General features: G+C 35.6%; 4 protein-coding genes, 1 non-coding gene and 1 pseudogene across 5 annotated transcripts; 5 read left to right on the forward strand and 1 right to left on the reverse strand.

Moving 5' to 3' along the window:
- Positions 1 to 946: 946 nt before the first annotated feature.
- LOC116122418 (probable aldo-keto reductase 1) lies at positions 947 to 3,888 on the forward strand. Its single transcript, XM_031408269.1, has 7 exons — positions 947 to 1,436; positions 1,928 to 2,095; positions 2,222 to 2,425; positions 2,522 to 2,694; positions 2,890 to 2,986; positions 3,156 to 3,309; positions 3,480 to 3,888. The coding sequence occupies exons 1-7, from the start codon at positions 1,227 to 1,229 to the stop codon at positions 3,680 to 3,682; spliced, it is 1,209 nt and encodes a 402-aa protein (XP_031264129.1). The 5' UTR covers positions 947 to 1,226; the 3' UTR covers positions 3,683 to 3,888.
- A 7,753-nt stretch (positions 3,889 to 11,641) lies between these two features.
- Positions 11,642 to 12,583, forward strand: LOC116122417 (annotated as a pseudogene).
- A 632-nt stretch (positions 12,584 to 13,215) lies between these two features.
- On the forward strand, positions 13,216 to 13,286 carry TRNAG-GCC. Its single transcript has one exon. It is a non-coding gene; the product is annotated as a tRNA-Gly (tRNA).
- Positions 13,287 to 13,355: 69 nt separating this feature from the next.
- LOC116122420 (probable aldo-keto reductase 1) lies at positions 13,356 to 17,696 on the forward strand. The gene is made up of 7 exons (XM_031408270.1): positions 13,356 to 13,573; positions 14,030 to 14,197; positions 14,586 to 14,789; positions 14,927 to 15,099; positions 15,426 to 15,522; positions 15,932 to 16,085; positions 17,436 to 17,696. The coding sequence occupies exons 1-7, from the start codon at positions 13,511 to 13,513 to the stop codon at positions 17,621 to 17,623; spliced, it is 1,047 nt and encodes a 348-aa protein (XP_031264130.1). The 5' UTR covers positions 13,356 to 13,510; the 3' UTR covers positions 17,624 to 17,696.
- A 1,557-nt stretch (positions 17,697 to 19,253) lies between these two features.
- LOC116122422 (probable aldo-keto reductase 1) lies at positions 19,254 to 23,450 on the forward strand. Its single transcript, XM_031408272.1, has 7 exons — positions 19,254 to 19,456; positions 19,932 to 20,099; positions 20,322 to 20,525; positions 20,695 to 20,867; positions 21,189 to 21,285; positions 21,653 to 21,806; positions 23,068 to 23,450. The coding sequence occupies exons 1-7, from the start codon at positions 19,394 to 19,396 to the stop codon at positions 23,253 to 23,255; spliced, it is 1,047 nt and encodes a 348-aa protein (XP_031264132.1). The 5' UTR covers positions 19,254 to 19,393; the 3' UTR covers positions 23,256 to 23,450.
- Positions 23,451 to 23,508: 58 nt separating this feature from the next.
- On the reverse strand, positions 23,509 to 26,049 carry LOC116122421 (hydroxycinnamoyltransferase 1-like). Its single transcript, XM_031408271.1, has 2 exons — positions 25,620 to 26,049; positions 23,509 to 24,455 (listed from the first exon to the last, which is right to left on the reverse strand). The coding sequence occupies exons 1-2, from the start codon at positions 26,040 to 26,042 to the stop codon at positions 23,535 to 23,537; spliced, it is 1,344 nt and encodes a 447-aa protein (XP_031264131.1). The 5' UTR covers positions 26,043 to 26,049; the 3' UTR covers positions 23,509 to 23,534.
- Between the last annotated feature and the right edge of the window lie 1,152 nt (positions 26,050 to 27,201).

Here is a 27,201-nt window from a genome sequence, read left to right on the forward strand (position 1 = left end):
AGTTGCAATAATTTTCTATAAATTATTAATTGATACACTTCTAATGAATGAACTGTGAAGACATGTACAGTTGTAACATCATTTTTGAACCTCTCTTCACTTCTTAAATTTTGTCTGTGCAGGAACAACTAAGACTAAGAATCTTGACAATAATATTGGTGCACTAAGAGTTAAGCTTACAAATGAAGATTTAGAGGAGATTTCTGCCGCTGTACCCATCAACGAGGTTTCAGGGAGTAGATTTATAAATGATAATTTTCTTCTTGCCTCCTGGAAATTTGGTAACACACCAGCAAAAAACAGTCCTGCAGCAACTCAAAGGATCTAAAACTTGCAAAAAAAAAATTGCATGATTGAGCTATTCAGCGGAGGATATACCAATTGATGGTTAAATAAATGCAGAAACTTGCAAATCTCACATGCAAAGGAAACACCTATGTGGAGATCCATTTCTGTTTGTATCAATAAATGATAAGGGAAATGCTAGGTGGCTGTACATGTTTGGTGCAATATGAATTGGATATCAGTTTGTTGTATTGGCAGCAATGATGTTACATTATGAGAAAAATGTGGAGATACAAGAGAAGTTTCAACAAGTAATCACCGTAATCAGAGAAGGATATTCACTTACATCCAAAGAACCTGCGTATTTTGTTCTGATATTTTTTGTACAGATCCTAAAAGTGACCTTATAGCCTTACTTCCAAGGTGTAATTTGTGCTACATGTACCCCGTTAACCTTTTTCTCACAAATTTCCTTGCTATCGTCTGTCAAACAATTATTCCCGAATATAACTATATGATGAGTCAATTAACATTGGCTCGACCCAATGTTGAAAGACGTCAAAATGTTAAAAAGGTAAAGCCTTTTGGTTCTGCATCAACTGCATCATATAAACCAAGCTGAGCTACTTAGTAATGCAAACAAGGTGCAAAATTGTCACTCTCAAATTAACTGATGAAAGATGTGGATGTATGCAGTGTGCCCAACATTTTTCTGTTCGTCAAAACAGAGGGAATATCCAAGAAGATGTCGAAAAGTAATCAGGGAAAGGATAAGAAAGATGACACATGCACTTTGAAGACATGTTGGTAGCAAACATCATGAATTAACTTTTTCATCTTCAATATTTCATATACATTGAACCTGTGTCATGTGTTTGACTCTTGGTTCTCATATATCTTTGACTAGTAATAGGAAAGAATAGTCTAAACAATAAAATATTATGACCTCAGTAAAGAATGGTCCACCAAAGCCCCCTGTATTTGCTATTTCCTTACAAATTTCAGTCTCTTGGTTCTCATATATCTTTCAGCAAACTGCTAGAGGTCTAAAGTCATACAAGACAGTAGAGGAAGAACAGATTTTGCAGAGAATGGCCGAAAAGCAAAGAATTATAGTTCCAAGAGTGAAACTGAGCAGTCAAGGATTTGAGGTAAATTGATGATCTTGTCCTTATATTCATTAAAATTCTAAGCTCTTTCATCTTTGCAATTCATATTATCTTAGTTTTTTGCTATCTTGGCTTTATTCTTTGAAGTGTTTGTTAATTTCTTCATCTCTAGCTACCTTTTTCTTTTCTATGTCTATAGGAAATTGTATGAATTTATTGATAAGCAATTCCAAGCTTTTCATCTTGAACTTATCTAGAAGATTTTACATGAACTCTGATTGGTGTGAACATTTAACTTTTTTCCTATCCTTATCTGTATAAAATTTGCAGTCAGATGATTTATCTTTCTGCCTACTTTTGTCCGTCTTCTCAATCTAAAGATTGATAAAATTGATTGATCGCAAGTTTTATCCTATTTTTCATTTGAAAGCAAGAGCAAGAGCCAAGAACTTAAACACTTCATCAAAATTGTGCAATCATAAAGAGAAGTTTCTGTTCCTCATCTAATTTCTTTTATATATAATGTCTTAAAGGTGTCAAAGTTGGGGTTTGGTTGCATGGGTCTCACTGGAATGTACAATGATCCTGTCCCAGAAGAAGTTGGCATTTCGACCATCAGGCATGCATTTGATAACGGTATCACATTCTTTGATACATCAGATGGCTATGGACCCCATACCAATGAGATTTTGGTTGGAAAGGTAAATGCACTTGCAAATATATTCTCAAAAACAATGCACATTCGTCGGAATGCGTTTATGTTTGTGAAATCTACCTGGCATTTAAGATTTGCGTATGATGATGTTAGTAAATTCTGCATATTTCAGGCTCTGAAGCAGCTACCAAGAGAAAAGGTCCAGTTAGCTACAAAATTTGGTTTTGTCAAATTTGATAATGGTAAGCCCATAATATGTGGTACCCCCAAATATGTTCGCTCCAGTTGTGAAGCTAGTCTGGAGCGCTTTGATGTGGAATACATTGATCTCTATTATCAGCACCGGGTTGACACATCGGTGCCTATAGAAGATACTGTAAGTGCTGCTGAATGCCATTAATCATCAATCATTGGCGTTGGTCTTTTAGAATGAAGTTCGAGAAAGCTTATAGTACATTTTCTTCTTTCCTAGATGGGAGAACTTAAGAAATTGGTAGAGGAGGGAAAGATAAAATACATTGGGTTGTCTGAAGCTAGCCCTGATACTATAAGGAGGGCACACTCAGTTCACCCCATTACTGCTTTACAAATGGAGTGGTCACTCTGGACTCGTGATATTGAAGAAGAAATAATCCCACTTTGCAGGTTCTTTAAATTCAAGCCTAATCTGCAAAAAATAAAATAAAATATTCTATGTTGATTCTTTTGCTAAAGTTTCAGTGAATTCAAGTTTCATCTCTTTCTCTTTTAGTTTGTGTAGTTTTCGCTCTGTATTGATTTGTTTTTCTTCTTCTGACAACTAACATAACAGGTCATCTTTGGATATTATGAATGTCACAGGGAACTTGGAATTGGGATAATTCCATATAGTCCTCTCGGGCGAGGTTTTTTCGGTGGCAAGAAGGTTGTAGAAAGTGTGGTTGCAAACAGTTTTCTGGTATGGCATGGCCACTTATTCACTTTTGGCCTTATATGATGTTCAATCTTCAATGTTTCATTAACTTGAGCTCATAACTACAGTTTTAAAGAGTTGGTTCAATTTGATAATTTCATCTTGTTTCTTATTGGAATAATCTTGATTAACTGATGGTCAACCTTTCCTGAAGCAAATACATCCTAGGTTTACCGGAGAGAATTTGAACAAAAACAAGATTTTATATTTGCGTATGGAAAAGTTGGCTGAGAAGCATAGATGCAACCCTGCACAACTTGCACTGTCATGGGTTCTTCACCAAGGGGATGATATAGTACCAATTCCTGGTAATTGATCTTTCATTTTTTCTCCTCAGCTTCATTAAAGATGTGCTGCTCAAACTAACTAGTATCCTCATCGTGGATTTCCTGGAAGTAAACATTGAATAATCTCTCCACTCTCTATTACTGAAACACATTTTTTTAATCTCTTCTCACTTGAGCTTTTTTTGGAGCAGGGACAACTAAGATTAGCAATCTTGACAATAACATTGATTCATTAAGAGTGAAGCTCACAAATGAAGATTTAGAAGAGATTTCTGCTGCGATACCCATCAGCGAGGTGGCCGGGAGTAGATTAAATGATAACTTTGTTGGTCCTGCCTGGAAATTTGCTAACACACCAGCAAAAGATAGTCATCCAGCAACAAAAACCAAGTAAAATTTTGATTTTTGTACTGATGAGCTATTCAGCTTGGAATATACCTAGTGATGGTGAAATAAATGCAGACTCAGAAACAGAAAGGTGGAATTGATTCCGTCTGTTTCAATATATGATAAGGGAAATGGGAGGCTAGCCAATAGCCATTGTAGTACAGTGTAGTGTTGAATGTTTTATTTAATGCAAGCTAATTATTTTGGCAGCAACACAACTCTTCCTGAATTAGAATCTCATACACAATAGTCTTTGTCAAATTTAATTAACAGATGAAAAATGTCAGTGCAGTGACCTCTTACATTTTCCTATTCCTAATAAGAAAGAAAAAGGGATTTTATTTTTTTTATTTTTTTTATTTTAAGAAGGATTATTAACTCTTTCTCAATTGTGTTGCACATTGAAATTAAACGAAGATTTATACAGAGAATGGTGCCGCCCAGCCAACCAGTGCAAATTAGAAGCCTTTTCTTCCCATGAGAATATGAGATACGTGTAATACTTGTGTCCTTTGGTCGCACTCCCATCGGGTGGAAAATCCACGTGGCACATAACAACACTTTAAAATTTTCAAACCTCTATATATATGTGACATAGGAAAAAAATTCACGGGAAAATATAGATGGTGTGATAAATAATTCGAGGAAATTGATACACAGTGGAAGAAAGAAAGAAAAAACTGGATGGGGTTTGCGAAGCTTTGATAATGTAAATTAATAAAAGAGTAATATTATAATTACAAAGATATTCGTATAAAGTGATGTGACAAAAAATGAATGGAAGAGTGAATATAATGAGTTTGACTTTTTGTTTCACTCTTCTATTCATTTTTTGCTACCTCACATTGTATGGAAATCTTTGTAAGATTTTTTTGTAAATATATTATTATTGTTAATAAAAATAGTAACCTATAAATAGGCAGTACACATCATAATAGATAAAAACAAGGGAGAACAATATGTCCCATCCAAGGTTTGGCGAAACGACAATTTCCCACTTGTCAAGTTTTAAAACAACACTTTCCCACCCATTGTTATATTCCGTTAGAAAAATTCGTTACTATTTGACTATAAAGACGAAAATACATTTTACTATTTAATTGAATTTTTTTTGTTATTTTATGTCATGCAACAGAGTCAATATCCAATATAAATTTACATTCATGTTAACAATAACAATACCCTATAATTGAGCAGTAATAAAAGGTTGTTGAGCGAGTATCAAAATAAGCATTGAGAAAATTCTACAGAGAGAGAAGTAGAAACATGACAAAACCAGATCTTTTTTTTTTTTTTTTTCTTTTTGATTGGTTCCTATCTCTCCTTTCACTTCTTTACTACCCACACCACGTACACTTTCTGGAACAATGACAACATTTTGCATAATCAAATTTATATTTTTCTAGTATTTGCATAGACCATAGTACCCACTACCCAAAAACCTCAAACGCACATGGCTTCTCTAACATCTCTCATTCATTCTCCAACCTTAATTTCCTATTGTTCATCATCTTCTTCTTCTCCTTCCTTCACCAAATGTATTCTGCCCACATCATCTTCTTCTTCTCTTTCCTCCAACAAACCCATTGAAATTTCCAATCTCTACTAATATTATTTAACTGAAATTCATATACATATTTTTTTCAGGAACCCAAACAACACAACATAACATCCAGCAAACCCATTGAAGCTTTTTATCTCTACTAAAATTTAATAATTAAAATTCACATACAAACTCTATTCACAAACCCACACAACACAAAATTCAACATTTAACAAACGCAAAACACCTATTTCAAGAAAAGAATCTTCAAATCCTCCTGCCACTGAAAATCCACAAAAAATAAACCCCAAAATCACAAACTCACAGACCATAATATCCAACAGAAAAATTGTGTGCTGGAAAAGAAAGGGGGTTGCGGTGTCAACGTCAGTGTCACGGTCGAGCTAGTGTTTGTGACGCTACCTTTGGCCGAGATTTGGTTGGCTGCAAGTTGAGTTGGTAGCATCGCAGCCAGCCCAGCTCATGGCTAAAGGTTACGAGGTCGCCAACTCAGCTAGCAATTGCAGGTTACGCCGGCGTCGCAGCCTCCAATGTAGAAGGAAGAGATGATGGCGAAGAAAAGATAAGGAAAGAGAAGGAAAGGAAAAAGCATATTTCAATTTTTAAATTTTGATTTACAAGGTTTCATGTAAATTGACCATCTTGCCCTTCTTCAGTACGGATTTTCTTAACTAAACATAACAGTGAGTGAGAAAGTGTTTTTTTAAAACTTAATAGGTGGGAAAGTGTCGTTTCGCCTTGTGTGGGAAAATGTTGTTCTCCCTAAAAACAACAAAGTCTACCACTAGCCTCAACTCCTATAAACTAGGCAAAGTAAAACCACTTTCTTTTCATCACTAATTAAATGACTACAGACTCCCAAAATGAACAAAAGAGCTTCCAAATAAATAAGTAAATAATAACTCTTAAAACCCTCCCTTAAATTGATATATGCAAAAATCAGTTTAGGACCAAACGACTTCAACAATTCAACAACACTACTAAGCTTCCTCTGAAACAATATCCTTTGAAGAGCATACTCCAAGCATTCTTCTAAGCTTCACAAAGGCAGGAGACTTAAGGTGCATGGTTAACAAATCTGCAATCATACAGAACTGGATTCTTTGAGAGCTTTATTGCAGAAAGATTATTACAGTAAATTAAATTTGGACCTTGTTGTTGATTATGTAGAACTCCAAGTAGCCTTCGTAACCAAATAGCTCAGCTTCAGTAGTTGATAATGTTACTATTTGTTACTTCTTTGATGACCAAGTAACAGCTCCAAAGCTCATTATAAACACGGAACCAGATGTACTCTTCCTATCATCAAGGTCTCCAGCATAATCACTATCTGAAAAACCTATAGTTTAAGCCGTATAGTGATTTTCATATTCCATTGTCGAGATGCCTATTTTAAGCCATATAGTGATTTTCACAGACGACAAACTGTATTCTCCCTAGTCTGTGAAGACTTGGTGAAAGTTCCATATAAATTTCCTCATAAAGGTCCCTGCGAAGGAAACTATTATGAACATCCATTTGGTGTAGTGGCCAATCCTAGACAAAGGCAACTGAGAGAAAGGCTCGCATAGTGACATGCTTAGCAAAGGGTGAAAAAGTCTCCTTGTAATCAAAACCTTCTCGTTGAGTAAAGCCCTTGTCAACGAGATGGGCTTTGTATCTTCTAATGGTACCATCAACGTGGTATCTGATTTTGTAAACTCATTTACAGCCAATAGGAGTCTGGTGAGAGACATGAGGAACTAAATCTCGTGTACAATTATTAGCCAAGGCATTGAGTTAAGCAGCCATAGCTTAACGCCAATGAGAGTGTTGAACGACATTGGAGTAAAATGAGGGCTCTCGTTCAGTAAAAATCTGGTTAACACAAATTTGATGTGTAGGAGACAATCGGTCAAAATTGACATAATTGGAGGTTGGATAAGTAATACTTGAGGACTCTAGAATGGTGGGGTAGACATAACTAGCTATCCAAACAGGAGGTCGATTGCGACAAGAGAATCTCCTTGGGGGAACTATTTCTTCAAGACAGGAGGCAATATCGAAGGATTGTCATCAGAAGAGGAGTCTGTTGGTGTATTAGCAATGACTAGAGGAGAGTCAATATGGATAACTAGAGATCCTAAATCTTGTGGAGTTGGTGGACTAGGAACAGGTACCATGTAGAGATGGTGAGAAGTCACCATCCATGAATGTAGACAAATGCTGAGGAGTTGATTGGCTAGTGTTAGTGTCTTTAAAAGGAAACACATTTTCATGAAATGTAACATCTCAAGAAATAAAGAATCTGTCGGTATCTGGATCATATAGTCGATGACTTTTTTGGAGCATGACATACCCCATAAATATACAGCAAGTAGCCCAATTGCCAAATTTGTCATGAGAACTAATAATAGCAAAGTAACAAAGGTAGCCAAAGACACAGAGATGGCTGGTGTCAAGAAACTTGCCAAAGAGAACTTCATGAGGTGTCTTTCCTCCAAGCACCCAAGTGGGCATGCGATTGACTAGATAAGTAGTAGTGATCACACATTCTCCACAAAAATATATGGGAATTTGGGCTTGGTGTTTGAGGGCTATCGCCACTTCTAACAAGTGACGATGATTTCGTTCTACAGTCCCGTTTTGTTATGGGGTATAAGTGCAAGAACTCTCATAAAGAATTTCAAGGGAAATGAATAAAGAGCAACATTGAATATTAAAAAGTCACAGGCATTATCGGTTTTGATACATTGCTCTATTGTGCAAAATTGTGTTTGTATTTTGGATAGGAAATTACGAATATGGGTAAGGGTTTGAGTTTTGGACTGCATAAGGAATGCCCATGTCCCCAGGGAAAAATCATTGTCTATTGTGAGAAATAATCTAGATCCATCATGATTTGGAGTATGAGATGGTCCCCAAATATCAAGATGAACTAAGGCAAAAGGATGAGTAGTGGAGGTCGTACTTGTAGGAAAAGTGGTACGTGATTGTTTTGCAAAGGGATAGATCGAACATTTAGGTTAAGGAATTGATGCACTATGACCTAATCTTTGATGAAAAATAAATGAATTTTTATTGATATTTGTATTACAACAAGAATTTTTATTTTGTGTAATGCAATTATTAGACTCTGGAAAAACTTCGAAAAATCCACTACGTGTCCAGTAGTACAAGCTATGATGAGCCATACCCAAGCTCATCAGTTTTCCAGTCAAAGGGTTTTGGAATGCACATGTAATAGGAAGGAAATTTAAAACACATCTACTATCAGTACAAATATTTTACACGGAAATAAGATTAAAATGAAAGGCAGGGACAAAAAATGACATTTCTAAGGATTAAATGTTCTAAGAGATGGACATTCCCTATATGAAAGGCTAGAGTACTATTCCTATTGGCATGCGTACAAATGTAGATGGTTTGGCAGGTTTAGTGGTTGTAGGGAAAAAATTTGGGTTGCAAACAATGTGGTCACTTGCCCTTGAGTCAATTATCTAAATATTATTCGAAAAAGAATTCAAACAAAAAGATGTACCTGCGTAGGATGCTGAGGTATTTGCTTGCGAAATATGATTTAATATTTGAATTAGTTGATTGTATTGTTTTGTGCTAATCAGAGGTGTTGAAATTTGATTTGCTGAAGGCATATTCGCGACTACATGATAAACTGAAGGATTCCCAGTTTTATTCTTGTTAGACGTATTGGGTCACCCATGTAATTTACAACAAGTGTCTCGGGTATGGTTTCTTCGTTTGCAGTAGTAACAAAATAATTTCCCTTTATTATTCTTTGACCCTGGCCCATTAGACCCATTACCATTGGATCTATTTGCATTAGGCCCAATTGACACGTTCGACTGGAGGCATGACGTGGCATCATAAGAGCCGCTGGATGATTGTAAATGAGAGATGACCTTTTGGCCATCGGATTTCTTGGATAGATCCTGATCCTAGTCATTCATGCCCCCATATTGATATTCTTGTCAAATTGATCCATTCTAAATTATGAATTCAATTTAACAAACTAACTCTTTCACCCGAGTGCGAATGTGATTTTGTAGAAACTCAGCAAAACTTAAGGCTAGAGTGGGTGGAACAACTCAATAACTCAAGATAGTAGTAAGTATTGAAAATGATTTAATATGCACCAGGAAAAATCCCAAGAAAAACACAGTCCCACTTAAAACTGAGTCTCCTTAGACTTTTATTATCTTATTTATATAATTTTCTTAGACATGCATATAATCATATAACTAGCTACTCACTGTCCTAAACTTAGGCTATAGTGGGTTGGCAGAACTTGGAGACTAGCAGAAGCTTGGCCAGATTGAATGCTTTGATACCATATCAGAATAAGGGAAGAGAGGCAAGAGAAGAATAAGCAAAGATTGCCTAAGGATGCCAGAGAGAAAGAATGGTGAAGAATAGTTTTCTATTCAATTGTGTTTTTTGTATAAGTATACATTGTTAATTTATACTAAAGTGTAAAGGAATAAAAAGGAAATCCAATATTTGTCATAATGTTATGATCATACAAGAAAAGGTAACGGAATATTGATATTAAACATAATATCAATCAATCCTTGATTTACTCCAACATATCAATCATTCCTTGATTCATTATAGCATATCAATCATTCTTTAATTCACTCCACCAACTATCAAGTAGAGAAGAGAAAAAACAAGAATGGTTGAACAGCAAAGAATCGTAGTTTCAAGAGTGAAACTGGGAACTCACCGTTATTACTATAATTTCATTGGTTGATGTGGTCTTCATAAGTAAAACATGCACATGACCACTCACCTCCTTAAAAAAATGAAATCTTCCAAGATTCCTTCTCTGTTCTCCTAACGTATCGTTTAAGGTATCTTAGGAATTTTTTACTTATTTAATCAAGTCTCATATAAGTCATCTTTCTTTTATCTTATTTCGAAGAGTAATGTTAAATGCACTCAAAAGAGCTTATGAAAATTTAAGATTAAGATTTGTCACTGATGAAAATTTAATTTTTTGGGCTATGCTGGACATCTTGGGTTCAAAACCCCATCTGGGCACTCGCATCTTGCCTAGGGGNTTCAAGAGTGAAACTGGGAACTCACCGTTATTACTATAATTTCGTTGGTTGATGTGGACTTCATAAGTAAAACATGCACATGACCACTCACCTCCTTAAAAAATTGAAATCTTCTAAGATTCCTTCTCTGTTCTCTTAACGTATCGTTTAAGGTATCTTAGGAATTTTTTACTTATGTAATCAAGTCTCATATAAGTCATCTTTCTTTTATCTTATTTCGAAGAGTAATGTTAAATGTACTCAAAAGAGCTTATGAAAATTTAAGATTAAGATTTGTCACTGATGAAAATTTAATTTTTTGGTCTATGTTGGACATCTTGGGTTCGAATCCCCATTTGGGCACTCGCATCTTGCCTAGGGGACTATAGTGGTGGAGTCCTGCGGTTCTTCTCGAGGATTAGGTGGGTTCAACTTGCAAGCAGATCCAGATACCTCGGTTAACAAAAAAAATTAATTTTGACGCAAATCATATCGTATAACTAATATCTTTCTTATGGAAAATGCTCGAAAATACTTCTAAGGAATTATAACTTTATATAATAAATACAAACTTTTATATATAAACTTATTTAATCTTTAAATAATCAAATAGTAAAAATAAAAAATCAACTCAATTAATAAAAACGAAATATATGATAAAATAAAAAATCCAATTCTATACAAAAATTAATACGTATTAGCTTTGCTTTTATTTGTAGTCAAAGATGATGGCATGTTGACTTGGCGGGTTCTCTTATCTTTGAGTAAAACTATGCTTACTCACGAACTTACTAACTATTTTACTCATCTTTGTTAAAATTACATATGGTATCCATACTATGTTTATGATACCCGTACTATACTTTATATTTACAAAGGTTAGTAAGATGGTTAGTAAGTTCGTGAGTAAGTATAGCATTATTGCTTATCTTTTGGTAAGAGCCCGTATTGTGAAACATCAGGATTTTGTTTACATCAGAGTTGCTTTATTTAAACAGAAAATGTGTTTCATGCATACTGTTGATGTATTTTAAACCCTGGAAATTATGTTTAAAGAATGAGATAAGAACCATTCTACCGTTATCAATTCCTAAATGGTCAAGGCAACATTGACGTTTCTGGGTTAGTGTCAAGAAGAGAATAGGTTTGAAGAAATGTCGGAAGAACAAAGAGTTATAGTTCCCAGAGTGAAACTGGGAAGTCAAGGATTTGAGGTAAGGATTCATCCACCAACCACCAGGGGAAATGTAAACAATATGTTTCTTCGTATTGCTCTTCCTTGTGTATATTCTTCTAGTGTTGATTTACTTGTTTCAGATTTTCCATTTATAAAGAGATAAGGAGATGTTTTTGTTCTTCCAAGATGGGAGAGCTTAAGAAGTTGGTGGAAGAGGGGAAAATCCAAGTATATTGGGTTATCTGAAGCTAGCCCTGACACTATAAGGAGAGCGCACGCAGTTCATCCCATTACTGCTCTACAAATTGAGTGGTCTCTCTGGACTCGTGATATCGAAGAAGAAATAGTCCCACTTTGCAGGTTCCTTGTGCTCTGCAGTCCATTGTCTGATATATACTGTGTTCTTTTTCTCATGTTTCTGAAATTTTTCTTTTTCTCATGTTTCTGAAATTTTATCTTTAAATTAAGAGCTGCCCTCTGGATATTAATGTTGCAGGGAACTTGGAATTGGGATAGTTCCATGTAGTCCTCTAGGCGGGAAATTTTTTGGCGGCAAGGCAGTTTGTGGAAAGTTTGCCTGCAAACAGTAATCTGGTAGGAAACTCAGCTATTCCTGTACTTACCTGTGTTTTGACTTCATTGGTAATATTTGTCAATTTTTGATACTTTTCCTCTTGTTTCTAATCTAAATAATCTTGATCCAATTCCACTAATAAACAACCTTTGACAAGAACAAGGTCTTATATTGGCGTGTCGAAAATTTGGCCAAAAAGCATGGATGCAACCCTGCACAACTGGCACTTTCCTGGATTCTTCATCAAGGGGATGATGTAGTACCAATTCCAGGTGAACTGATATTTTTTTCTTTCCTATCAGCCTAAATCTGATGTATTGTAGACATCTATTTTTTATCCTCTCCGCTCTTTTGTAGGCACAACCAAGATTAATAATCTTGACAGCAATGTTAGTTCTTTAAACTTGAAGCTCACAAATGAAGATTTACAAGAAATTTCTGCTGTGATGGCCACGGTGGCAGGGGAAAGAACAGTTGATTACTTTGTTCGGTGTTCTTGGAAGTTCGCGAACGCACCACAAAAACACAGTCCTCCAGGAACTAAAATCATCTAAAACTTGTAAAGTCTGTACTGAGAAGAAGAATAAGAAGGGATGGATCAAATAAGTTATAAATGCAGGAATCTTTGCAACTAATCCACGGTGTTGCTAGGTAGCTAAACTGCTTAATGCTTGCCATGTTGGTAACTTATGCTTTTAGTAAAATGTAATTACATTTCTTTAGTATCAACAGAAATCCAACTCTGTATTCATTATTTGATTTTGTTTGGTGCAAAAATATTCAAAGTTCACAAATTTAAATGGTGCACTGGTCATATTAGAGAAACAAATACCAATTCTACCTAGGACAATACTACACTTATAACCTAATCTCACAAATTTTCTCTCATAACCCCGACATAACAGTTCACAATTGGTTTCTATGAATTTTCCCGCCTGACCAATTACGAGTTAACCAATTACGAACTGTTACGTCAAGGTTATGAAATAGAGTTTTTGAGATTTAATTGTAAACCAATCTTTATTGATTCTACATATACCGGTGAAGGTCTAGAGTAAGCATAGAATCCTCACGGCTAACTTATGATGAATTCTAAAATGTATGAACGGTGGAGCAGCTTAAAACAAACAACATAGGAAATATTACTATTAGAATAATTAAAATTTAAGGTCCCTCAACCAACGAAGCACCAGTGGTCTAGTGGTAGAATAGTACCCTGCCACGGTTCAGACCCGGGTTCGATTCCCGGCTGGTGCAAAGGTTTTTTATATTTTCTTTTTTTATAACCATTCATTTTCTGGGTTGGGATATAACTGTTTAGTTCAGTAGTACACTTGTACTTGTTTTAGATTTTTATGATTTTCAGAGTTCGGATATTTTCGGTTTGGAGTTGTGCTTGTTCAAACTTCAAACTGGGTTTGGATATCATTAGTTCAGTTGTACACTCGTTCAAACAAGAGAAGAAAGTTTCAACTTAGAAGATGGCAGAAGAGAAGATAAAAATCCGAGTTCCGAGAGTGAAACTGGGCAACCAAGGGCTTGAGGTATACCTGATTGCCTAAAGTTTTCTCCTTTTAATGATATATTTAATTTTAGATGATGAGGCTCTTTTTTCTTTTGGTTTTATAATCAACCATTTTGTATGAGTTCTGATATGGGGATTTGTGGGGAAATGAGTTCCAGTCTCTTTTCCCATGTATTATATATCAGTTGATCACACTGTCAATATTATTTTATATTTTGGTGAAAATCACTTTTCTTTTTTTATTCATATCTGGAAACTGATCTTATGTCGTTGGTGATAAGTGATAACTTTGTTTCTTAAGCCCCTTTATTCCCAAGTGATAACATTAAAGTGCAATGAGATTAAAACAAAATTTAGCCATTCCATTTCCCATCAGCATGTAAATGGTAATTTAAGGCTTACATTTTTTATTTTATTTTTTAGTTTTCTTTTACCCTAATTGTCTATTTATTATCTAAATTTGTTTGCTTTATAGGTGTCCAAGTTAGGTTATGGATGTATGACCCTGAGTGGAGGCTATAATTCTCCCCTCTCGGAAGATGAAGGCATTGCAGTAATAAAGGATGTTTTCAACAAGGGTATCACCTTCCTTGATACGGCTGATGTATATGGACAGGGAACTAATGAAGTTCTTGTGGGAAAGGTTCATCTATTTCTCTCCTTGTCAATGTATGAAGTTGGTTGAGTATAACTGTAAAATCTTGGGAAAAAACTTTGTTTTTGGGATCATGCTGTAATACCTGCCGGTTAATTATTGAACGGATATTTTGGTAGCAAGTGATGATATTTTATTTGTAGAAGTATGCATAATAGTTTCCATATATAACCAAAACCTAGCTACTTATAACCAAAATATCAGTCCAACAATATAATTGGATCTAAGACTACTCTTTGTTCAGTTGCTTTGTATATGCTTCACTGTCGTTAAGAAACTGATATATAGCTATCTCTGCACATCACTGAGGATACTATAGGATGGAATTTTTTGTTAAAATACTTGGATGTTAACTTGAAGAAGGTTCAATTTTCAGGCGTTGAAGCAGTTGCCAAGAGAAAAAATTCAGCTCGCCACAAAGTTTGGCATTTTAGGACTTGGATCTACTGATGTGAAGGTGAAAGGTACACCGGAATATGTACGCTCAGCTTGCGAGGATAGCTTGCAGCGCCTTGGTGTGGAATACATTGATTTGTATTATCAGCATAGAATAGACACATCAATTCCTATAGAGGAAACAGTCAGTGATTGTCTCCCTCTTTCAGCTATACCTCTAAATTTATGAAATTTTATCATCAATTACAATATGGATATATCTTTGTAAATTTATTGCTAGATGTTGATGATTGACGGTACTTCAGTTTCCTTGAATTCTAGATTGGTGAACTTAAGAAGCTGGTTGAAGAGGGAAAAGTCAAGTACATTGGATTATCTGAGGCCAGCCCAGACACAATTAGGAGGGCACATGCTGTTCATCCCATCACTGCTGTACAATTGGAATGGTCCCTTTGGTCTCGTGATATTGAGGAAGAAATAGTACCACTTTGCAGGTGAGTTCAAATTGCAGCAAAAACTAATCACAGTTGTGCCTCTTCTTCCAGATACCTTTGAAGAGTGTATGATGACACAAATATTCATTGCCCATCTAGAAGTTTGCATGTTTGTATCTAATGTTCTAATGTCTGCAAACTTGTGTTTTCTAACTTTTTTTACTCTAGTGGATTTCCTGTGGAAAGATGTCTTCTTTGTATTAACTTGCTGCATAAAAAGATTAATTTGGTTGTTGATCTGTCTTCGATGCGGTTGCAAATCATATGTAGTCCAATACATTTTTCAGAAATATGAGGCTTCTGAGTTCATGCATTTAATCATGCAGGGAGCTTGGCATTGGAATAGTTCCATACAGTCCTCTAGGTCGTGGGTTTTTTGGTGGCAAAGGATCTCTGGAAAGTTTGCCTGCAGTTAGCTCATTGGTATGTTTTTCATCAATATTTATCCCAGTAATTTTGTTTCATTGGATAATGGTTGTGTGAAAGTTTCAGGAAGCAACACTACTGTTTCATTTTTATTCAGTTTAAATGCTCTATATATCCTAGAAGTTGTTGAAATTCTGCAAGAAGTTTCAATTATCTTCGAATCAATAAATGCATCATTACTCCTGAAAATTATTTCCTTTCTCTTAGCAATGAAATCCTATAGTACAATGGTTTTTCATTGCAACAAAATGATCAATTTTGACCATAAGTTGTTGGAAACTTTTTTTTAATAAATAATTCATTGTTTAAATTATGAACCTAAATATTTACCAATTTAAACACTTTCTCCTTTATGCCTAAGAAATTTATTTCACTGTAATTACAATTAGTTTTTTTGTTTTGTTAGAACACACATCCTCGGTTCAAGGCAGAGAACTTGGACAAGAACAAGAAAATTTATGCTTCCATAGAAAATCTTGCTAAAAAGCACAATTGTACTCCTTCTCAACTAGCTCTGGCATGGGTTCTGGGACAAGGGGATGATGTTGTACCTATTCCTGGTGAGTAGCTTTTTTTTTTTTTAATTATCATATGTTGTCATATAGTTGATACAAGAAAAGTAGAAACCATAGTAAATATGCTGTCAAGGTTCTTTTACCATGTAATCATACCAATCCATAGTATAATCCTCCAATTGAAATGAAGAAAATGTGAAGGAAAAATGTCCAGCTCTGTACTGTTACTCAATTTCAAACATTGTTTATAATTTGAAAATATTGCCGCAAATTTTTAGCAATACAGGAAGTCCAGATGGAGGCTGTGGTTGTGTTTCCTTGAAGAAAACACTGGCTTTATGTTTAGCCAAAGGAAAGATCCATATAGAGGTGCTCATACACCCACAGGCCAGTAACAAGACATCTCTTGAAACAACCTTTTATCTCTTTGAAGCACTTCTGAGGACATGGGAGAGGACCATATGTAAACTTCATTTAAATTGACTAATTTACCTTCGCATAGGAGAGCTCATTATTCTGAAACATTGACTCCATACTTAATTACCCAAATAACTTCAATTTTGTCAAATGGTTCATTCAACAGCTCAGTAATTTCCAATGTCACTAATCATTGGGAAGACCTCTTATTTTTGGGCTCCTGAATATCCTTTAGATAATGAGATAGCTGGATTGTTGCTTTATTGGTTTTTAATATCTATTGATTAGATGTGGAAGGATAAACTTAGGCAAAACTCTTACATCCTTTAGAAGTTAGAAACTTTCTTGCTTGTACCTTTGAAGGTGTTACAAGATACCGTGAAATGAATTTGGTTTTGCCTTCCATATTCAGATGTGAACATTATTTTAATGTAATTGCTGAGTATGATGCTGTGCTTAATGGGAAAATGCTTGTCTTTTGCTGGTTCCGCTATCCTGTTAGTTAGTCATCAGACCTGTAACTTCTAGAGACCACATTCACATAAAAAGAACAAAAAAGGTTTCTAGTAGACCATGACTTGGAAAGTTGTGTTTTTTTTCTAAGTTTCAAATAGGGGGTGCTGAATCCTAGTTATCCTGAATTTATTATTGTGAGGGGAAACTTCTACCAAACTATAAGTTTATGCTTTATTCAAGTTCATGAAATCTCCAACTATTTATTTATTTATTTTTGTGTGTGATAGCAAAAATTTCCTACTAAACTTGCTATTAGTAAAACCACCATGTGTCACTTTAGTTTCTAGAAAAGACAAACACTGATCATTCAATCCCATGCTACTCTAAGTTCCTTGTGTTTTGGAGTTTGTCAGCCTTTGATATGATTTATTTATGTCTCTGATTGTCTTCTTTATAAGCTGTTCACTAATCAAGAGAATACCATCTGAATATTTTTACGGTTGATTTGCTTTTGAGTTTCAGGGACAACTAAGATTAAGAATCTGGATAACAATATTGGCTCTTTGCTGGTGAAACTTACAAAAGAGAATCTGAAAGAAATTTCAGATGCTATACCCATAGCAGAGGTAGCAGGTGACAGAGCTTATGATAGCATGAGAAAAGTAACTTGGAAATTTGCAAACACACCTCCTAGAGCAAGCAAGGTCTGAACCAAAAATACTTATAACGCTACCTTACTTTTGGATGAAAAATTTGATTAATAAAAGGCAAATAAATGCCAAAAATATGTACTTGGTTACTTGGTACCTCGCTTTGGGAAATGTTTTCATCATACATTTCTCGGTTGTGGCTTTAAATAAATGATGAAAACCCCCCAGTTTATCCTTATACCAAAATGTACTGAAGCCTGATTGTAAAGAAGAATATGAAGTTTGATAGATTACACCCTGAATAGAGCAAAACGTTGTGATAAAAGCATCTGAGTTTTTTCTCCTTGAAGATAAGTTCCCAAATTGTGGGTGCAACATTTGTTCTGGCTTGGGTTGATCATCAAGTAGTACTTTATGGGCTGATAGTTACAAGTTTTATCAGCTATACCTCTATTGTCTTGCAGAAGGCTAAGCATTAGTCTCAAGCTTACTTGATCTTTTATTCAGAAACTGAAAGCAAACGGCCTGTAGTTTTCCGTTGAGGAAAGTTGGCTCCAGACACCATTGCATGATCCTTTCATAACTTGGCAATGTCACCATCACCATGCCTGCGAGTCCACTGCCAAAGGCATCGCCGGTATCAACCCTTCACCTTCTACATGACAGGCCTGGTGCTGTCATAAATGGTCCAGGACATAGTGGATCAATCTCCATGGTGTGTCCCATGCCAACTCATAAATGGTCCAGGACATAGTGGATCAATCGCCATGGTGTGTCCCATGCCAACTCAGATGAGTCAAGGACCATTCATTGTAAATGATGGTGTTTACTTCCCTCCCTCCTGTAATTCATGCCATTGAAAAGCTGACCAAAACTCCTCTTCCTTGAGACAGACACATGGGTTCCATTTCTTGCTGATTTATCATACAGAAGAGACAAATGCACAGTGCCAAAATAACCATATGAATTGAAACGGGTGAGCATAATTAAAACTAAACCAAACCAGTCCCTATGAGCAAAATTATTTCAAGAAAATTCACTATCCGAATTCGACTTCCAGATTTCAGCACCACTCCAAACACAAAAGAAAGAACGGTTATTTGATACAATCTTTGCGTCTTTTAAAAATCAGCTGTTTTGGGCGGTTGTATGGCCCTTTGATACGTAATAAATCACTAGCTAACCAAAGTTATCCGGACTAGTTTGTACACAATTCAACTAATTTTCAGGGTTCTGAAACTTTCAGGTTTTTTTTTAATCACTGGGGGTATCCGGGTCAACTTATATACACCTCAACTAATCTCTGAGACCCTAAAACTGTCGGTCAGATAAGAGTCTCAGTGGTCATCCCTCTTAATGTTTGGGGGGATCGAACTCAATAACTCATAGAACCTTATTTTACTCTTTTATCGTCGGGTCATCTAGTGGTTGTTATCAACAAAGTTTTTTTCTTGTTCGTTTTAGACTAATCCTAATCTTATCTCGTTTAAGCTTTTATATAATATCAAAAGACCAAAAAATTCTTGCTCCTTTTGATTTGAGATAACTACAGTTAAAATTCGGGGTGTCAGTATTAGTTTCAGAAACAAGTGGGTCGCCAAGTAATCATTTAGAACCTTAGTGGTGTGAATGAATTTTCTCTGATTCTCAACCAACGTACTGAATACACAACTACCACCAAAAGGAACCTTTCTCACACCTACCACCTTCACCTTCCCCACTCCATCAAACTCACCAACTAACAAACCATCTCATTGCTTCAGCTCAAACTTGTCATCAAGCTCCAAAGCAATCAACCGAAACAGAAGAAAGCTAGCCGCAACTTAGAAGATGGCAGAAGACAAGAACAAAGTCCAAGTTCCAAGAGTCAAACTGGGAACCCAAGGACTTGAGGTAAATGAATTCTCCTATCACTTCTTTCAACAACCATTTTACTTGTGGATGTATTTGAATACTCGCAAGAATGTATATTTCTTTAGTTAATGCTTCTGTGAATCCGAGTTCGTTTCAGTTAATGGGCAAAGATTACAAAATTTTCCCTTCAGTCAATTTGCAAAGATTGTAGAATTTTCCCTCTCTTTTTTTATTCTTGGTGATCAAACATTTTGGATTGAGTTTTGATGTAGGGTTTTATAGAGAAATGAGCTCCTATTCCTCATATGTTTAACATATCCCATCGACAATCTTATTTCTTGACAGTAAACTTCAAATGACATTATTTATTGATATCTGCTAGTTGATTTTAAGTGGCATCATTCGAAGTGATGCGATTTAAAATGCTATGTAATTAGAACAAAGTTTAGCTATTTTAGATATTTCAATGCCCATTTGATGTCAAAATGTACATGGCTTGTTTGTCTTACTATAGGTCTCAAAGTTAGGCTTTGGGTGTATGGGCCTGACCGGCATGTATAATGCTCCGCTCTCCGAAGAGGATGGCATTTCAATAATTACAGACGCCTTCAGTGAGGGGATCACCTTCTTTGATACTGCTGATGTATACGGAGCCCATTCTAATGAAGTTATGGTTGGCAAGGTTAGTTTTTTTATTGTGAATTTATTGAGGTTGTCATTTATAATAGCTTCAAATTTTCACATATTTTTGCTTCTACTGGTTAATATATAAAAAAGGTAGAATCTCAGAGAATTACCTTTGTTGTGGTGCTTTACATATGTTTTACTCGAAGGATTGAGGATACTCTAAGATGAAATTCTTTGTTAACTTTTTGGAAGTTAGTGAAAAATGTTCAACTTTCAGGCCTTGAAGCAACTGCCAAGAGAGAAAATTCAGCTAGCCACAAAGTGCGGCATTGCAGGAATGACACCTACAGGTATGATTGTGAAAGGCACCCCCGAGTATGTGCGTTCATGTTGTGAGGCTAGTTTGAAGCGCCTTGGTGTGGAATACATTGATCTGTATTATCAACACAGAATAGACACAACAATTCCTATAGAGGAAACTGTGAGTGATATTTGTCATCTTCTTTCAGCTATACCTCATCAATCTTTTGAAATTTTGTCATCAATTACAATATTGAAATACTTTGAAGACTCATTATTCCATTTCAATGATGGTGGGAACTAATTGGTAGAATATGTTACAAACTGCTTTTCTTTTTCCTTGATTGTAGATTGGTGAGCTTAAGAAGCTGGTGGAAGAGGGAAAAATCAAGTACATTGGCTTATCTGAGGCCAGCCCAGACACAATTAGAAGGGCCCATGCAGTTCATCCCATCACAGCTTTACAAATGGAATATTCACTTTGGACTCGTGATATTGAGGAAGAGATAATACCACTTTGCAGGTTTGTTTAAATTGCTTTGCAACCATCCTACTTAGTATCTCTTCTTCCAGAAACCTAAGAAGAGTGTGTCGTAACATATTGATCTATTCCCATTTAGAACCTTATGTTTTTGTATCTAATTTTTGGGAACATAAGAATTTCCTAAATCTTTTACTCGAGTAAATATGCTGTGGAAAGTTTTCTTCTCTATATTAATTTTCTATGGAAAAAGTTTAGTTTGGTGGTTGATGAGTCTTCAGTAGGGCTTGCTGTAAATCCTGTATATTCAAATATGTTGTTTAGAAATATGAGGCTCAAGTTTAGATGCGTTTAAGCATGCAGGGAGCTTGGCATCGGAATTGTCCCATACAGTCCTCTTGGTCGTGGGTTTTTTGGCGGCAGAGCTGCTGTGGAAAGCTTACCTGCGAATAGCTTATTGGTATGTTTTTCATCAATAGTCATCCCATGGGTTTGTGTCATAGGAAAATGGCTGCATGAAAATTGTCAGGAAACAACTCTACTTCAGCTTCATTTAGATTAAATGTTCTGCATATCCTAAAAGAAAGTTATTAAAGTCTTTCCAAGGAGTTGCTATTAGCTTCAAAAGTTTCATTACTCCTGAAATTTAATTCTTTTCTCCTCAGAAATAAAGTTTCGTATAATGGTTAAAGAGTTTTCAGTGAAACCAAAAGAACCTGTTTGACAATATTTAGAACCATTTTCAGAATTATTAGCAAATCAAAAGTTCTCCCTTTCTGCTCAGAAAATTATGTGACTTAATGACAATTAGTTGTTTGCTTTTTAAGGCCTCACATCCTCGTTACAAGGGAGAGAACTTGGAAAAGAACAAGAACATTTATACTCGTATAGCAAACCTTTCTGTAAAGCATAACTGCACTCCTGCTCAACTAGCTCTGGCATGGGTCTTGGAACAAGGAGATGATGTTGTACCTATTCCTGGTGAGTAGCTTTCTTTTCTAATTAGTATATGTGGACAGTGAATATTGGAGAACCGCAGTAAAATATATTGTCAAGGTTCTATTACAATACAATGTTGCCAATGCAGTGTATATTTTTGAAGCCACTAATTGAAAACATGTTCAGAAAAAATTGGTCCAGGTTTTCACCGTTATTCATTTTAAAACTAATATTTATAATTCATTAAAATGCTGCTGCAATTGAAAGTCCATATGGAGTTTATGGTTGTGGTCCATTGAAGAATTCATTGGCCATATGTTTAGCCGAAGGAAAGATCCATTGAAAGCTGGACATACACTCACATGCCAACTACAGGACATCTCATCTAACAAACCTTCTTTTCTCTCTTTGAAGTGTTCTTCAGACATAGGACCATATGTAAATTTCATTGAATCTGACAAAATTAGCTCGGTTTAGGGAAGTTCATTATGCCAAACCCAGTAACTCCATAATTGTCAAATAACTTAAATTTTGTACAACTGGATATGATGGTACAGGCAACAGGTCTGTGATTTTCAATGTCAATTATCATTGGAGAGAACTCTTTTTTTGGACTTCTGATTAGCCTTTTGATAATGAGATTGTTGGATTATTGCTTCACTGGGTTGTAATATCAATTGATCAAATGTAGACGGGTAACTTGGTATAAAACTTGCCCATCCGTTTGAAGTAATAGACTTTCTTTCATGCTTGTACCTTTAATCTTTGAAGGGTGTACAAAAAACAATAAGATGAATATAGTTTTGCCGTCCATGTTCAGAATGTGGACATTGTTTTACTATAATTGCTGTGTGATGCTATGCTTGATGGGCAAATACTTGTTTCTGGTCCCCCGTTTCATGTTAATTAACTGTCAGGAACTTAAAAACTTATGGCAGACCACATACTTTGAAAGCTGAGTTGTTCTAGTTAGTGCTGACTCCTCATCTTCCTGAATTTAGTATTGAAATAATAAAAACTTACTAGTTTATAAGTTTATGCTTGATTTCAGGTTCACAAAATCTGTACTTTTTTTCTTATTTTCATTTATTTATTTGTGTGTTTGATAGCATAAATTTCCTAAAAGATAAAACTGATCATGGGATACCATGTTATTCAACGTGTCTTTCGATTTAGGGGTTTGTCAGCCTTTGATACAATTTAGTTTTGTCTTAAATTGTCTTTATTATATGTTGTTTATCTGACCAAGAGAATACTATCTGAATATTTTTACTGCTGATTTGCTTTTTAAATTAAATTTTAGGGACAACTAAGATTAAGAACCTGGAAAATAACATTGGCTCTCTGCTGGTGAAACTTACGAAAGAGGATCTGAAAGAAATTTCAGATGCTGTACCCATAGACGAGGTAGCGGGTGACAGAACTTATGAAAGCATGAAGAATGCATCATGGATATTTGCAAACACACCTCCAAATGCAAGCAAGGTCTGAACTTAAAACGTTTATGGATGCTACTTATCTTTCTTTCGGATGCAATATTTCATGAATAAGAGGGAAAAAAAATCCAAATTATATGTACCTAGTCACTTAGTATCATGTTTTATTAATGTTTTGGACAACTATTCTCGATGTGATCACTTTCAATGAGGAATGAAAAACCTCCAATCATCTTGAGGCTAAAATTCAGAGAAGCTTAATTTATATTGCAGAAGACTAAGCATCTATCTCAAGCTAACTTTTTCTTTTATTCACAATCTGAAAGCAAATAGTCTATACTTTTCCACAAAAGAGGACTTCTGGCTCTAGGCACAAGATAGCTTGATCCTTGCTCAACTTGGCAATCTCTTCCTCTGGCAACGTCACCGTCACTGTTCGTGCACGTCCTTCTGCCGAAGGCATCACTAGTATCAACCCTTCACCTTCCACATTCCCCACATGACAGGATACATGGACAGGCCTGGCACTGTCAAAGATTGCCGAGTACATCACAGATTGATCCCCGACAATCATGTGTTCCATGCTAACACAGGTGAGTTCAGGGCCATACATTGTAAATGGTGGTGCATACTTCCCTCCCTCCTTCTGTGATTCAAGCCAATGTAAAGCCGACCAAAATTCTTCTTCTTTAAGCCCCGACACATGGCAATGCACCAACTCTGCCATGCGTCCTAAGTCGCCACATTCTATTTCTTCCGCGTTTATGGACAGAAGTGAAAAATATAAAGCATTGCCAAAATATCCATAAGGAAGTGGCTCTTGCAATAGCCTTCTAAAGTCTACACAGACAGACAGGGAGTGTGTACGATCATTTTTAGGACCCTTTAAGTGCAGAATCCGCGTCGAAAACAATGCTGCTAGCAGATCAAATGGGTTGGCATGAGGGCATTTGTCATGGATTCTTGATATGCACTGCTTGATGGTGGAATCAGAAAACTTGAAAGTGGCTGTGGCCATTTTCACTGGTGGGGTATGTGCCTGTGATTTTGCAGCCAAGTAATTGGTTGATTTGGTTTCAATGTTTGTAGACGGAGGTTGAGGTGTAGGCGGGTGGAAGGACGGCGGATAGGCAATGGGTTGACGGCGGTTGGCCTCGGACCATGCTTTGAGGAGTAGAGCAAGGCTGGTTGAGTCTGCATGCATGTGGGTGCAGCTAACTCCAATGGCTAAACCTCCTCCTTCAAAATCATTAATCTGCAAATTGATTTTACAATAATAATTTACAACTCAATCTCACAACCTTCTCTTACAAATTTAATGTGCTAGTAAATTGACAATGTTACGTGAACTCTCACCACACCTAAGGCATTACTAGAAACAAACAGCCGTCATAAGAAATAACTATTCTTTATTAAAGAACGACCTTCCATGAGAAACGGTCATTCCTTTGTAAGGAATGACCCTTTTTTTTTTTTTTTTTTAGTCAAAATTATTTTAGTGTTTGGTGTGGTGAAGGCTGACATGACATTATCAACTCAGCTGTCACGTCAGGATTATAAGAGAAGTTTATAAGAATAGGTTTTAAACGTAACATTACTCTCATAATAATTGATATAACACAGAATGAATGGATGACTCTATTCTTATTATAAACAAGAATCTTAGGGTCTGCTTGAGAGTTTCATGGTAGCTATTATAAGGGTAAACCACCGTAGCGGTTTTGAGAGGTTTTTAGTTGCGGTTTTTAAAACACCCAACCTGTGCTTAGGGGTTTATTTTCAAGCAGTTCTGACAATTCTTTAAATGATAAATTTACATATATGCCCATAAAATTTACATCAACTTCAATCAATACTTAGGAATTTTGTTTTTTCAATTACAAGGTAAGGGTTTTTTATTTGTTTCCTACTTATTAGTATTTTAAACTTCAAATGTAATAAAGTCTCTTTATTTTTTTTTCACCATTCTTTGCCGCATCTAGAATGATTGAAAAATTATAGCTCTACATATTCAAGAAAGCATCTAGAAATGAGATTTTAATATTTTTTTTTTTTTTTATAATTGCATAAAATTATTTTATATTTAATATGATTAGAGACGCGTATAATATGGTTAATTTTTTTTTAATATAATTGTGATAGTTTTGTAGTTAGTAAGGTATTTGTAGAATAAAATTTTAAAACCAACCAAAAAACTCTAATTTGGGATATTTTATAAACCCCTCAAAAATACACTGCACTGGTTTTGGGGGGTTTTTGAGCCAATTAAAATCAATGCATAAAAAATCTGACAAATTATGATTTTAGAACACTTTAAAACCAGTTTAATTAAAAACCCCATAAAAAAACTCCTAAGCAAACCCTTATAAACTATTTGCAACAAAGAAAATCAAACCCGGTCCAACCAGAAATGCATTACCTGAACCCGGAAAGGGGACCACGTAATAGGAGACTCAGGCATGTCCTCCCACACCGTTAGATCTCTTTCTTCATACCCATTAGCAGATCTCAGCCATTCATCAAGCGTGACACCAACTCTAGCCCTTAAAACCCGAACACCCGCATCATTACACTTAACCTCCCAATTACCCGCCCCATCTCGGGTCAATCGACCCGTAGCAAGCGGGTAGAGAGACAGAACCTCCGATAAAGACTCCCTCATGGGGTCCACGTCAAACGACCCAAGTGGGCTTTTCTCATAGTAGAAGATGAGATGGATCGTGTGGCGACCCATGGCGTGGCCCAATTGGGTTAACGGGTAAGTCTTGACCGCCCCGAACGGCCTGCTGGACACTGACGTTAAAATGGAGTGAACATTGACCCGACTCCTTCCGTCCTCCATTTCTGAAAGAGAGAGAATTTAGAATAGAAGTAGAAGAAGATGGCGTGAATGAATTATATAGTGGTGAGGTGGTGGGTGGCAGCCGGCAATTAAAGAGGGTGCAGTGAAGTTTGTTGAGGTTCATTAATGGCGGATTGGCTTTATGCACGCTACGCTGCATGTAGAAGATGAGATTACTCCAAAGTGGGGTTCTGTGTTGTTATTATATTTGAAGAGTCATATTTGTTGTACAAATTTCTTAAATGATTTGAAATTACAGATAAATTAAAAGAAATTATATCATTACCTATATTTTAACGAGGTAACCATTTTTTTTCATCTAAATAATAGTTTAGTGACACTTTCCATTGATAGGTTTTTAAAATATCACTTTATTAGTTAAATTTATATTTCAACGATAAATAGAGAGCAAACTTAGTCTAGATTATTGGGATTGTTGAAGAGAGTAGGCTGATGAGTCTTTTGGTGATGAAAGATTAGATTTTGGTGATTGAGATTGATCAGAATTTAACTTGAGAGCAATGACACCAATTCGGGAATTTCACCCTATGGGGGCAAAATATAAACCCAAAAAAAAAAAACAATTATAACCACACTTTTTTTTTCGTTACGATGAGGTTCAATAAAAAATTATAAAATACAAATAAATATCTTTAAAAAACAAAATTTTTGTAAAAATAAAACAATTTTTCTATAATTGTCCTTGACGAGTTTTCATATTCTGAAAACATTGGATAATCATCTTATTGTCAATTGTATCAAATACATATTTCTCAATATAGGTGATCAAGTAATCATTCATCCATTGATCTCCCATTCGATTGCATAACTGACTTTTCACAAAATTCATTATAGAAAAAGTCATTTCAACAGTCGCAGTCGCAAGTGGTAAAAGCAATGCAACTTTCACAAGCTTATAAACCAATGTATGCAAAATGTCTTTTTTAAACTGAACTAAATTTTTGACTAAATCAACAATTCCTTGTAACTCAACAAATTCATCATAAAAACGTATGTCAATAACATAAATCTCAGTCCAGTTCTCAAATACCATCAACTCAAGTAGAGAAAAATCAAATGGATGAAACTGACCAAACTCATTCTTCCCTCTCTTCTCTTTTTATTTTTCCTTGCTTCTTCTTCCTTTCTTCTTTATGGG

This window comes from Pistacia vera, unplaced genomic scaffold (assembly GCF_008641045.1).
Source record: "Pistacia vera cultivar Batoury unplaced genomic scaffold, PisVer_v2 Contig1338, whole genome shotgun sequence".
In the NCBI taxonomy this organism is placed as follows: Eukaryota; Viridiplantae; Streptophyta; class Magnoliopsida; order Sapindales; family Anacardiaceae; genus Pistacia; species Pistacia vera.

What these genes read in the sequence shown, in the direction of transcription:
- LOC116122422 (XM_031408272.1), top strand. Translation starts at nt 19,394, where the DNA reads ATGGCAGAAGACAAGAACAAAGTCCAAGTTCCAAGAGTCAAACTGGGA. An exon ending in TGGGAACCCAAGGACTTGAG is followed by an intron (nt 19,457 to 19,931) that starts GTAAATGAATTC and finishes GTCTTACTATAG; the next exon opens with GTCTCAAAGTTAGGCTTTGG. An exon ending in TGATGTTGTACCTATTCCTG is followed by an intron (nt 21,807 to 23,067) that starts GTGAGTAGCTTT and finishes ATTAAATTTTAG; the next exon opens with GGACAACTAAGATTAAGAAC.
- LOC116122420 (XM_031408270.1), top strand. Translation starts at nt 13,511, where the DNA reads ATGGCAGAAGAGAAGATAAAAATCCGAGTTCCGAGAGTGAAACTGGGC. An exon ending in TGGGCAACCAAGGGCTTGAG is followed by an intron (nt 13,574 to 14,029) that starts GTATACCTGATT and finishes TTTGCTTTATAG; the next exon opens with GTGTCCAAGTTAGGTTATGG. An exon ending in GAAATAGTACCACTTTGCAG is followed by an intron (nt 15,100 to 15,425) that starts GTGAGTTCAAAT and finishes TTAATCATGCAG; the next exon opens with GGAGCTTGGCATTGGAATAG.
- LOC116122421 (XM_031408271.1), bottom strand. Translation starts at nt 26,042, where the DNA reads ATGGAGGACGGAAGGAGTCGGGTCAATGTTCACTCCATTTTAACGTCA. An exon ending in GGTCCCCTTTCCGGGTTCAG is followed by an intron (nt 24,456 to 25,619) that starts GTAATGCATTTC and finishes ATCAATTTGCAG; the next exon opens with ATTAATGATTTTGAAGGAGG.
- LOC116122418 (XM_031408269.1), top strand. Translation starts at nt 1,227, where the DNA reads ATGACCTCAGTAAAGAATGGTCCACCAAAGCCCCCTGTATTTGCTATT. An exon ending in ATGAGATTTTGGTTGGAAAG is followed by an intron (nt 2,096 to 2,221) that starts GTAAATGCACTT and finishes TGCATATTTCAG; the next exon opens with GCTCTGAAGCAGCTACCAAG. An exon ending in TGGTTGCAAACAGTTTTCTG is followed by an intron (nt 2,987 to 3,155) that starts GTATGGCATGGC and finishes CCTTTCCTGAAG; the next exon opens with CAAATACATCCTAGGTTTAC.